A 12,950-nucleotide genomic window follows, 5' to 3' on the forward strand; every position below is an offset into this window, starting at 1 on the left:
TCTTAAGATGAAATGAGACCACCATTAGAAGAAGAACAGCAAGAAAGAGGAAGAGATGAGGAAGAAAAGGAGACTGAGAGGATTTTTCAATGTCATTAAGGTAACTATAATACACACTAGGCCAAAATCACTCTACAGTCAACTGCATCAACTTTGTTTTAATCACAGATCAGCTGCTACTGGCAAAGTTATATTTATACACTGGGTATGTTTACTAGTAAACTTAAGTAATAACAGTAAATGCATATTAAATTGTAGTGTAATGTTTGGTTATTGGAACTAGCAACCCGTGCATGTAGTAAGCAGGTGACTGCATAGAACGTGAGGCTGGAATAAGAGGAAAAAATCTCCACTACAACTCTTCAGCTCATCAAGCTTTAACCGTGTCCAATGAAGAAAGTAACAACTATAATTAATTACCATAATTAACTCATTACACCTACGGTGTAGATTTAACACAGAAGCATAAATCTTTCTACTTATTTCTGTGACTCTACAGGTGAAAACAAACCTGTCAAGGTAGTTCACTATGTTGGAGTTTTTGTTTTCCCTCATCACCAAGATCTCATTGATGATCAACTCTTTCTTGGGCTGCTGCTGCAAGTTCATCTGCTTAATGGCCACCTGGGAAAACAGACAAGATATACTGGGTGTACAATAAGTTCCCCGATGGCTCGGTAAGGAAAAAGAAACAATATACAGAATGTTAATGTTGTTAAATAAACTCCTCAAAAAATGAAAGGAACATTTCAAAAACAAAAAGTCTTGCTGGATAAGGATGCCGCATCGTTTGACGGAAATGGAAATTATCAACTTAAAGACGGCTGAAATCAAAGATCCTGAAAATCAAAGTGAAACACTGATGCGGCAGGCTAATCTATTCTGCTGAATTGTCACTGCAGAAACTCAAAATGCTACTCAGCAGTATGTGCATGTATGCATGCCTGACAACACTGGGGCATACTCCTAATGAGACGAAGGTGTCGCGGGAGATCTCCCAGATCTGGACCAAGGCATCACTGAGTCTGAGGTACAACCTGGCAGCATTGAATGGGCTGAAACATAACATCCCAGAGGTGTTCAATTGGATTTAGGTCAGGCAAATGTGGGATCATTCATCTGCTAGGTATTGCCTGCATACTCTTGCTGGGTTTTGTCGTGCACCGGGAGGCAACCAGGACCCACTGCAGCAGCATAGGGTCTGACAATGTAGTCTGTTTCTGATTGTTTTGGTCAGAGACATTCACGCTAGCATCCTGCTGGAGGTCATTTTGTAGATCTGGCAGTGCTCATCCTGTTCCTCCTTGCTCAAAGGAGCAGATACCGGTCCAGCTATTAGGTTGGGGACTATCTACGGCCCTGTCCAGCTCTCCTACGTCCTGGAACTGCCTATGTCCTGGAATCTCCTCCATGCTCTTAAGACTGTCAATGGCACATACTGATGTGTCATCCTGGGGGATTACCCGTGCAACCTATGAAGGGTTCAGGTATCACTTCATTCTAAATGCAAAACTAATGGGAAAAAAAACGTTAGAAAAGACGAGGAGGGAAAAATGTCAGTGGCCTCCACCTGTAAAACGATTCCTGTTTTGGGGGCTGATGCTGTACTCTGATTATAAAGAGTTCCTTTACATTTTTTGAGCAGTTTACAGTCTGTTATACCTCTTGGCCGGTTGCTATATCGATGGCAGTGTACACAGTCCCAGACGCTCTGCAAAACACAAGATCAAAATTACACCAGCACTGCAAATAGTGGTGACTTTTTACATTATTCAGAGACCTTCAGGATTAAAATATGAGGTGTGACAAAGAAGCCCCGAGGGCAGACTTATAAAAATCAGGTTTTACTTGCATTACATCAGACTGATCTCATGTTCAGAGTGACTATCTTATGGACCTTTGCACTGTTGCATGAGCAGCTGCTAACTGTAGTGTGTTAGTATGACCAAATTTCCCTTTTCCTTTTCTTTTGATATGCAGACAAGTCTAAAATTAAGTTGTATTCTAATGATGTTATGAAATTGTGAATTAACATAGTGGGGAAAAAGTCCACACTTCATGCCAGAGATGTTTTTTTTCTTCTTAATGAGCTAGATTTCCTAATTTAAACCTTAGCAATGACAAGCACACACACACTTGCTTCCAATAGCTGCTCAAAGGAATGGTATGCAGCCAATCTGTCCTTATTAGGAAGCATAACTTGTAATACAAGAAAAAACCTCCACTGTGAATTGAGGCTTTGTTTTTCCTCCTCTGTCTCTTGCTGTCAGCTACACCTGTACAACTCTGAATAATGAGGCACTTTTTTTTTTTTAAAGTTAAAGTCAGCCTGACAAAGAATAAATATACAATCATCTACTGTTTAAATAAAAGCTTCCTGATCCAATATGGAAAAGGTGAGCGCGTCAGAGCTGATAACAGCAACACCACTTTTATCTGTGCATATGTACAGGGAGAGTGACAGAAAGCCACAGTGTTAAAAAGAACAAAAGACAAGGAGAGATAAAGGGAGACACACAAAATGGCAGAGCTAATCTGGCTCTTGGCCTTTTCGGGATAGAGTTTTCATTTCCTCTCTACTTATTTTTCTTCCAGTAATTCAGCCAAGTTCCCCTCTGCCTCTGCCCCCCTGAAGTGGTCACTACAGCTCCCCATCTCCTGCAGAGGCTGGCTGTTCCTGAAATTGCTCTATTTCAGTAACTGTGACGGCTGGTTGATGATCATGGAAAGACTTACCCTTGTCCTATTTTCTCGAAGCGTGTGTACTTCTTTTTGGGATCCCCCACACTCACAATACTCCCTGAGACAGAGAGAAAGCAGATATATAATGATTGTCCTGTACTGTGTGTGTCAGTGCACGCAGTCAGGAGACGCTTCATCCAAACACACACAGGCACACAAAAAAGAAAAAAAAGGAAATGTTTTTAAGGCCTTTCATTTCAGGCAGACCCTGCACAGAGAGCTTATGTACACTCACATCTACTACACAGAGCTTTCTGGGTATTTCAGCTAAAGTTGCATTGCAGAGATGGGAGAAATCCACTATTCCATGTTCTTTTGAATTATTCTACCAAATATAGAGGTTGTGTACTAGATGTAATATATGGAAAACAGCCACTGGAAACCAAACATTCAGCCTCTCTTTTTAAATCAGTACAGCGCACAGCTCAGGCCACACACACAGACACAAATCGACACAGATACACATCAGAGCATTAGCTAGTGCCGAGCACAAAAGGTCCGTCCTCAGAGTTGTTATAATGAATATACAGATTTTAACCTCAAAGGAGTTTATATTTTATATTTTTGTGCTTGGCAATGACATTGAATGCGACTGATTTTGGGCAAATAGATGAGGCTGTCTTTCCTAAATTTATCCACAGAAGTGTGGAGAGGACAGTGCGTAAGAACATGGAGCTGTAACTGTACATACTGAGTCTCTCCAGAATCTCCTCGTCCGTCATTTTGGACTTTTTCTTCTGCCGGTCGGTGTGGCGATACATTGTGTTGGGCGTGTTCTCCGGCTGGACCTGCGACTCCGGTGGAGTCAGCACCTCTTTCACGGGGGTGGGAGGCTTTGGTGGATCCATGACGGAGCGCGTGTAGATCTGCAAGAGAAGCAAGATATCAAAGGAGTTGCAGAGGTATCACAGCGCAACAATTCTGCAAAGCGCACGATGCCAACTAACAGATTTGGTGTGTTCCGGTCGAGGGGCAATGACCGGGGGCAGTTCATCGTCGTCGTCCTCATCGTCTTCCTCTTCTTCCTCCTCCTCTTCCTCCTCATCCTCCTCCTCTGACACAGGCGGAGCAATTGGGGGTTCTGTTGTTGATGTTTTGGCACCCTGGAGGTTAGAATTAGAAGTCAGTGTGGATGTATGTAGATGTATGTGCCAGTGAATGAAAGTAAGAGAATGAAAAGAAAAGTGCAGATTCTTAAACATATCCATTGTTTTTTCTTTTACAGTTTTGCTTTGTTACTGCTATTTGTGAACAGTCTGTAGACCCCAAACCAGCCAAAGTGCAGGATCTGATTCTTGGCCAGTTCAGGTTCAAAAGGATTCTGTGCAACATACATACATAATCAGATTACTAAAGGCCAAAAGTACGCCGAGACTAATAAAGATAGCATTCAAAACTGATTTTAAGTTAGCTTGCGATTAGCATGAAGCCAAAACAATTTTCAGTGTCACTCACATGAAAGCAGCAAAAACAAATCAGGATTAATTGTCAGAAAAAAAAAAGTTAATAGCAAAGGAAAGAATAAGTCAGGTGTGAGCTAAAGAGAGAAGAGTGAGGTGGCATCCAGTGCAGTTTATCAGAAGCATTTGGAGTTGTGGAGACTGGTAAGGTGTGCCATGAGAATGAATTTTTTAAGTAACAAACTGTTAAATATTTGACTGTAAAAGATAGCATACTGCAGCAGTGTGCAGCATGGTGGTGAGCTGCAGACATACCGTTGATGTGGAAGTTACCTTTTAACAAGTGTGATTAATAAGCCCCAGACATATTTATTATGTCTAATGCTCAGCCTTTTCCCCCTCTAATCCAAAACTCTACTTGCCTTGGATCATCTTCCTCTTATGGAATGGAAACACTTCATCTATTTCAAGTCTTGTCATGCATAAATGAAGCAGTGCAGCTTAGTTCTAGTGATTAAAGGGAAAGGGTCTGGCTGAGGGAAAAGTCTCAGTCCTTCGTTCAGACATACTGGGCCTCTGACCTGCTCCAAAGTGGGCTGGGCCAAGACTGCAGTACAGGAAAGGCTGTCTGTCTAACTGTAAGCAGTTAGCCAGCAAGGGAGCCATGCGGTAATGTCTACAATGGTGATGAAGTTACAGGCAAATTACTGGATTAAATTTTCAGGAGTATGAGCTCATACATGCAGTTTGACAGTCATCACAACCCTCTGTGGCATGCGCCACTGCTCTGCTACACGATCCAGTCAAAAAGAAATTAACAGATGCTCTTTGTGGTAGATGACAAATATATCTGGAACATCAAAACCAAAAAGATCCAATCAGTCCCCCGTGAAATCTCAGTGCAGAGAGTGATGATGCCTTCATAATCAAATATTGTGTGCATTTTGCATTAGCCAGATGGCATAATCAATAGTAGGAGGTCAAATAGTTGAATTTAGCTTCAAGGCCAATGCAGAGATAAGTCATGTGGATAGTAATATGGAGGAATTACCTTGTCAAATAAGGCGCTGCAGGTTCTAAGGCTGACAGGAGGCCCAGATGACAGCAGTCGGTTCTGAATGTGAAGGTTGAAAATGGGAGGATTTACTCAAAACAAACCCACACATGTGTAAGACTATGTGAACTTTAGGAGAGGGTGGAGGGGGCAGAGGTGGACGTCATGTCCGTGCATTATATCCTACAGCCAGCAAGAGGAAAGGACATGATAGAGATATACTACGTCACCTGTGGCCTGTCCATGGCACTGAAGTCCTGAACAATCTTTGTCTTTTTATTGTTATTTTTTATGTTATATAACCATCATATTTGGACACTACAGTACGGACAATAACATTATCCTGAGCGGATGCATGTATGCGCCTAATGTCTGATTCTGTGATGAACCAACCTTTTCAACCAAAATGAGATCGCAGCTGAATGACACCCAGTCTAGTCAAGCACACGCACACACACAAGGCAGAGGGATGTGTCAAAAATATGTCCTTTCCACTATATTTACTTTGAAACCCGAGAGTACTGTGTTTAAGTAAACGACTAGTACTTTTCGCAGTCATGTTGCACTAGCTGGAAGCCAGGAATGTCGATGGAGTCTGTAACTGTTGTAGATACTCGAGCATAATCACTACTCGCTGCTGATAAAAATCAAAGCCTCTGGGAAACTCTTCTCTCAATTAACCATCCACAGAATGCACGTTTTGTGTGAGCACAACCAAACTGCATGAAATATTATTCTTCTCATTTAAAAAAAAAAAAAAAAGACCCATGCACCAACCATGCTGGATTTCAAAGTATCAGACGTTACAGTAACAACATCGATACACAAGTGATGAAAACAGCCAGCGCAATGTGAGATATAACCCACGCTCCTGTTATGAATGTAGTAACATGAACAGCGGTTTAGCGACAGGTATTTGTTGACAAACTCGTAATAAAAGGAAGCTAAGGTGAAGTGGCCCTATACCATATGACTCAACGGTTGGCTAACTGGGAGAGATTCCTAAAAAGCTACAACAAAGAAGGAAAACCCAAACATGAATCACTTAAAGCAACAATTAAGAGCCAAGAAAACTGAGGACAGGCAATGTCTCCTGAGAATGTGTCAAATTATTTTGACTGTTTCATTTCACTAATGTAATTTCTATTAACAATTAAAAAAAAAAAGCACAAAGTAATCAATGCTGCCAAAAAAATCTCTGGAGTGTATCTAATGTCTCATAAAGGAGGACTCTGGGGATAACGTTTGGCACTTTAAATTCCTCGTGAATTTCTGCCTGACCAAATCTTGGATTTGGATGCAGCACGATGTCTGTACTGCCAAAATATGCAGCTATATATGTATGCTGAGCGAAAGTCAAGGTCAAGCAGACACCGCGGGCTCAAACTGAAGTTCAAAGAGCTCAAATGAAAATCTTAGATATAGACATTGAATAGGGTTTTTTTTAATTATTATTATTATGGGTGGCAACCTCTACGTGCTAAAATATGAAACCAACATAGCAAAAGCTGCAGTTTCTCTAATCACCACTTGAGGCTGCAAAGTAAATTGCTGCACACTTCCACATTAAAATGCTCAACATTACAGCAGAAATAATTATGTTTACAACCTGGTACAAAAAAAGAAGCTGGATTTGTAGCTGCTTTGACTGACAGTTAGATGGAGACAAAGGCTGTTGTAGCAATGTGCAGTTAGTCATTTTATTAGAGATTACTTCACAGTAATTAGAGGCATCTGTATCTGTGCAGTGCACCCATTTAAACATGGTCGCTCCTGGCTGTAGACAGAGCTGCTTACAGCAAACAAAACACTAGTTTTCACATATTTTTCTGCATAAAGTGATGTTGAAATAATATGAGGTACTGTAGCTGATGAGGAAACTATTTTGTCTAAGAAAAGTCTTCTTCAATAGAGGAGTTTTTGGCAACGTTCCTGTAATTCTGTTTCCTTAAGACTTAAAATTGGCACTATGACCGATAGCTGAGTCACCTCTGCATGCTGTTGAGCACTGTGACGGTCCAAGATTGAGATGCTTTAGAATAGCCTTACTGTGCTCACTCACACAATCTTTTAGATGGACTGCCACACCCATTTGCCCTTCAAAGGCATACAGCTGTATCAAGCAATAGCTTTGCATGAAGAGATCCCAGCGTAGTTTGCCCGGGGCAGCAAATCCTACTAAACAGACTCGGATTCCACTTCTTCACCCAGCGTGCAGAAAGCATAGATTACTCTGGTCAAAGTCAGGAATGAGGTCAGCACAGCGGGAGTCCTTCTAGATGCAGTTGAAGCTCCGTCTATTTCAAAATCTGGTTAAGTCGATTGGAAAAATAAACAATGCTCAGAGGTGGCTCTCGCAGCAGCCATCGTTTCTATGTGGGAGCTGCAAGAGTGTTTGTCATGTATGCAAAATCAGGGAATTATGCCACATAGTGAGGGCAGTAAGCCTCCAGAGGGGAACACGCACACTCTGTCCATTAGAGCGAGAAGGCTGTGTGAAGAGAACGTGCCTTAAAGTAACACAGTCTATTCTAGAAAATCCCAGAAAGAGACAGCGAGGGTGAAGTGATGAAGATTTACTGGGGTGTAGGTGGAGAGGCACATTAATACTCTGAGCATCAGGACAAAGAAATAAACCACCTAATATTGCAACTTACCTGTTAAATTATTACACTGTTCGATAAGTTATAAGAATTTATTTGCCTCCATCCATTAATCAGACATTTTTGAAAGCAGTAAAATGTTGCAGAGATCGTGGCTCTGGCTATGGGTCAGAGATTTGATATACCATCGTAATAAGTCCAGGGATATGAAGAGAGCAACTGGCATAAACTCTGTTAGATTATGATTTCTAAATAAATTATTTAGTCATAGAAAACCACAAACAGTGACCAAAGAAAGTTTACAAGAACTCACCAGAGTGTTTGCTGCTATGTACCCATGTGCTGACTTGTCTGAAATGAAAAGAAGACATTTTTTTTAAAACAGCATACTGAAAATCTTTTGTATTAGATGCAAACCTCAGATCTTTTAGCCTTTTATATTGCTAACTGACATTTTCCATGAGTATTTAGGTGAGATTACCTCCTGAAGTGAAGCTCATGTACTTCTGGTTGTTGACAGTCTCTTTGGAGTCATAAAACTTCAAGACGTCCAACACGGCCTGCGGGTTCTTCTTCTGCTCCAGCTTGGTGATGTTCGAGGTCTGTAAGAGCCGTGCCCACTGCTCCGGGATGCCCTTTACAAAGAGACAGAGGCCACAGGTTAAAGCATCTCGAGACAAAAGGATCAATCTGTGCCTGAGAGAAACACAAAATGTTTATGTAGGCTTTTCTCACATTTTTTAAAGTCATGGTATATTTGATCACTAAAGCTCAGTGATCAACAATTTGAAACACATATCGATTAAATAAAAAGATCCTTAATATTCCATGTAAATAAATATTCTTTATATTGCCAGTCAACAACAAAAATTGATCAGCTTTTTATAAGAAATGAATTTTAAAAGAAAGCCGCTAGCTTTATCCTTGTATTTAATTGGTTAGTATAAAAGCATTATTGCTTTCTTTACTCAGAGCATAAAATAATCTTTTGAGACAATTTCTTCTTTTTTATCTTTAATGGGAAGTGAATATCCATCAACAATGGCTTTCTTTCATGCCAGCTTTGTAAACTCATGCACATATTTACTATTAAAAGTAAATCAGCTGCTGGGGAAAAAAAGGCTGGCAATGGGGGTTAAAAAAAAGAAATCATACTTGGAGGGAGATCAAGGGAAAAATCGAGAGCGATGTACTTTATTCTCCCTGAAAACCCTGAAACAAGTAAAAGTGGCTGCTTCAAAACTCTTAAAAGAGCTCTGTGTGTCACAGGCACATAGCTTTTAAAAGAACAAGGAACTATTTGTTACTGATAATGTGCTGCACATTTGGTAGTCAAATTGTCCCGAATATGTAATCCTTAGTGTAAGGACGTTTTTATAGGGTTGGGATGATAAGACGCAAACTTCCTACAATTATTTTTTAGAGTAGGACAGACTAGACTAGACTTTGCATTAGTAGTTTATTCCCAGTACTGTCAAACTAGTCTAGGTTCAATATATGTATCTCTGTTATTATGAGTGAGTGGGTGTACGAATATGTTAATATGTTGTTTTTATCGTTTACTGCATCTTTTTAATACTTTTCCCATTAACGAGAATCTCACCAAGGATGCTAACCAAATGCAAAGAGTGCAATAAAAACAACTATTGTACACACAGGAGTCCGCATGGTCCTGTGAAAAAATAAGTACACCCTTACTGCTTCCAGAAGAACTGTTATGCAGCCAGGTGCTGCTAATAAAGTGCACTTGATGAGCTGGTTATCAGCCAGTGTGAGCACCTCTATAAAATACACAAGTTTTAGCAGTTTGCTGGTCTGTAGCATTCAAATGTGTGTTAACACAGTCCCACAATTTGGAGGTGGCAGCAAATTCATCTCAAGGTCAGACCATACAAAAAATTAAGAGCTAGATCTTAGACTCTACAGGCCTCAGCATGTTAAATGTTAAAGTTCATGACAGTACAATCAGAAAAAGACTGAACAAGTATTGCTTGTTTGGAAAGGTTGCCAGGAGAAATCCTTTTCTCTTTAAAAAGAACACGGTGGGATAGTTTAGGCTTACAAAGTACAAGACTTTGGGAACAATGTCCTTTGGACAAGGGAGACCAAAGTGGAGATGGCCATAATGCACAGCACCACATTTGCTAAAAAAAAACAAAACATCAAAGCATAGCGGTGTAGACGTGATGATTTGGGCTTGTTTTGTAGACATTAATTCGACTAAAAACTTCTCTGGTATAGCAAAAAATATTCTAGAGTCAAATGTGAGGCTGTCTGACAGAAACTGGGTCATGGCACAGGACAATGATCCCAAGCACAGCAATGAATCTACAAGAGAATGGTTGAAAAATAAAAAAATTAAAAAGGTGTCGCAATGGCCAAGTCAAAGTCTAGACCTCAACCTGAATAAAATGCTTTTGCAGAACCTTAATGGAGCTGCGTTTAATTAAATGCTCGCAAACTTCAGTAAAATGAAGGAACATAAAAGAGAGTGAGCCAAAATTCCCCCACAATGATGTGAGAGACATACAATTACTTCACATTATTGCTATTACAGGTGGTTCCCCGAGTTATTGAATAATGTGGTGAACTTAGTTTTACCCAAGACTGTAGTTTTTACTGTTCAAAATTCACCACAGAGTAGTAAATTGTATTCATACATCTGTAAAGCTTTAAATAATGAGAATAATTACCTTTGCATTTAAAAATCTGTGCTGGAACTGCTCTACTGAATCACAAACTAGGTAATGCCAAAGACAGTCTATTGTATTTCTTGCTAGCACATTAAGTCTGCATAGATTACCTAACTGCTGATAAAAGAATGAAAAGAAGGGACGCATACAACGAAGGAAAAGAAAACAAACTGAGAACAAAGAGCATTAAACAGTGAATATAGAGGGTGGGTAAAATTATGTTTCACGGTATTGTATATCTAGACTTGTGTAACAGCATCTACCGCAAACTGAGACTGGACCTAAAATGTAATTTACCAGGAAACACTGAAGGAATCAAGTGCAGGTTTCACTTGATGGGTTCAAGTGATTGTCATTCAGGTCACTTGTATTACCAAACCTATGTGGAGGAAATTTAATTACTAGCCGACTCGATCACTTTAGGGAAATGTGAATTTTGAAATGTGTGCCTGTAAGTTTGCTTTCAAATGAGAGGCGAATTTTAGAAGCACATCTGTCCTCATTTATATGCCTGATCATCGGGTGAAAGGGATACTCACTGTGAATTCTCCTGTTACAGCATCAAAGCCAACATGAATGGTGTGTTCGAAGTCTGAGGGTAGGGATATCTCAGGACGTTCCTTCTCTTTCTTCTTGTTTGCTAAAGGAGATTGACAAAAATCTGCTTACAAGCTCATTTTTAACATCTATTTTTTTTCTTTACACACAGGAAACAAGTAAACCATGTGATCCAATGTGCTGCTGAGCCTGAAGGCGACATGTTGAGAAGGATACTCACTCTTGTCTCCCCCGGGGAAGATGGAGCGCAGGCGGACCTTCTTGTTTTTCTCTTCAGGAGCCATTGGAAGCGGTTTGGATGCGTGATTCACTGATGAAGAGTCTCGGGAACTACTGTTCATTCTCAAGGGGGGGGCTGGTGGTTTCTCTTCAATATCAACACTATCAGACATCTTTAGTAGCACTCACAATGCCCTGGGAAAGAGAGAAGGGGAGAGGTGTAGGAGCTCCGTGTGAAAAAGTCTATGTATAGATCAGTAAGAACTCAAACAGCAGCAGGTGATGAAAGCTACAAAAACCCTCTGCACTGATCTTAGCTTTGAATTTCACTTGCACTTAGCCCTATGCATAATACACAACAATGTCAAGTTTGCTAAACTGAGGAATACCATTTTTTATACACAAAAGCATTATTTCCATTTGTAGTACATATTAGGTGTTCTGGTTCACCAAGACCTGCTGTGTAAAAGGGAGCAGGCATCAGTGACACCAATGAGTAATGACAATGAGTAAGTCAGATACAACATGAAAAGAAGGAGCTGGGATGGAGGTGGGTTGCAAAGCAGTTTGCTGATGCACAGCACCCGTGGACAGGCTAAAATTGTAGGTCGTGTAGGCCATTGGCTCACACCCCATCTAATATGGACTGGCAGTGAGATCAGCTGATCTGCCAGGATTGTGGCTGCGCATGACTTCATGAAGAAGCTATGCCTGATTGATCTTTATTAAGGTCAGGAGCAAGCCATGGAGTTTAAGGGGCAGTTTTACAGTAGAAAAGCCACAGTAAAAAAAATCCACAGTGGTATTTATATTAATATGTTCATGCAAATGGTGTGCACTTTTTCTACCTCAGTGGTACTTAAAGCACTTTACAGTGCTATAGTGTTATAGTAACAGCTAAGCTGCCATGCAAGAAGTCCAACAGCCATCAGGAGTTTCAGTGTCTTGGTAAGCAAAACTTTGGTATGTGGAGTGATTGCGGGACCAAACCATCAGCCCTTCAAGTGATGGATAAGATAATAATTATTAAAACTAATTGATTAATTTCTTGAGGGTTTAAGGAGTCACAATGTTTCTGGATATTTAAAATTGAGCTATTTCTATATATTACAGCTATTTCTTATATTTTGTAGCTTTGTAATCTATTGTATTATTTCATTTAGTTCAGTCTGTTACTGTCCTTATTGTCTTGGAGCAACTGTAACCATATAATTTCCTTAAGGATTCTGATTATGTTTCTGATTTTCTCCCTTGTAAAAGAGATTTACAACCTTCCTGGTTATATTTAACCAGGAAGTACTACTCAGAAGTACTTCCTGGTTAAATATAAGTAACAGCACTAGTACACTTAATTCTTCCTATGTGGACACGGCTGATATTTTGCATGGCAGATTTAAATCTAATTTAGATTCAAAGGTAGACTCAACAACCAAGAACTGATTCTCAGAGAATCTGGCAAGAGTAAATATTTCCATCACTCATGCTCTAATCTTCCATCTACCCATTGCATCTACACATCTTAGACTCCTTCAGTGCCGCACCCTGAGGCCAAGCCCATCATGTGATGTGCAGCACAGGCATCCCAGAAAGCGGGCCATCCATGTGGGCCGCCCCCTTGCTAGAGACCTACATAAGCGAACAAAGACACGCTCTCAAGCTTTTACACAGCGAGCCTTGCCTT

The 12,950-nt window shown here is 40.3% G+C and overlaps 1 protein-coding gene across 3 annotated transcripts in view; it reads right to left on the reverse strand.

Annotated features, from left to right (window-relative positions):
* Positions 1-12,950, reverse strand: part of LOC146509761 (serine/threonine-protein kinase PAK 3) — a 49,765-nt gene that overhangs the window by 4,790 nt on the left and 32,025 nt on the right. For 2 of the 3 annotated variants that reach the window (XM_085174402.1, XM_085174401.1), the window contains exons 2-11: positions 11,271-11,464; positions 11,032-11,132; positions 8,281-8,434; positions 8,113-8,150; positions 5,194-5,256; positions 3,690-3,845; positions 3,434-3,608; positions 2,737-2,800; positions 1,663-1,711; positions 512-624 (exon numbers count right to left, since the gene is read on the reverse strand). In XM_085174402.1, coding sequence (XP_085030528.1) covers positions 512-624; positions 1,663-1,711; positions 2,737-2,800; positions 3,434-3,608; positions 3,690-3,845; positions 5,194-5,256; positions 8,113-8,150; positions 8,281-8,434; positions 11,032-11,132; positions 11,271-11,442 — 1,085 coding nt within the window. In that variant the 5' untranslated portion in view covers positions 11,443-11,464. The remainder of the gene's footprint in view (positions 1-511; positions 625-1,662; positions 1,712-2,736; positions 2,801-3,433; positions 3,609-3,689; positions 3,846-5,193; positions 5,257-8,112; positions 8,151-8,280; positions 8,435-11,031; positions 11,133-11,270; positions 11,465-12,950) is intronic. The other variant, XM_085174403.1, reaches the window with a different exon arrangement.

Source organism: Neolamprologus multifasciatus, chromosome 10 (assembly GCF_963576455.1).
Source record: "Neolamprologus multifasciatus chromosome 10, fNeoMul1.2, whole genome shotgun sequence".
Classification (NCBI taxonomy): Eukaryota; Metazoa; Chordata; class Actinopteri; order Cichliformes; family Cichlidae; genus Neolamprologus; species Neolamprologus multifasciatus.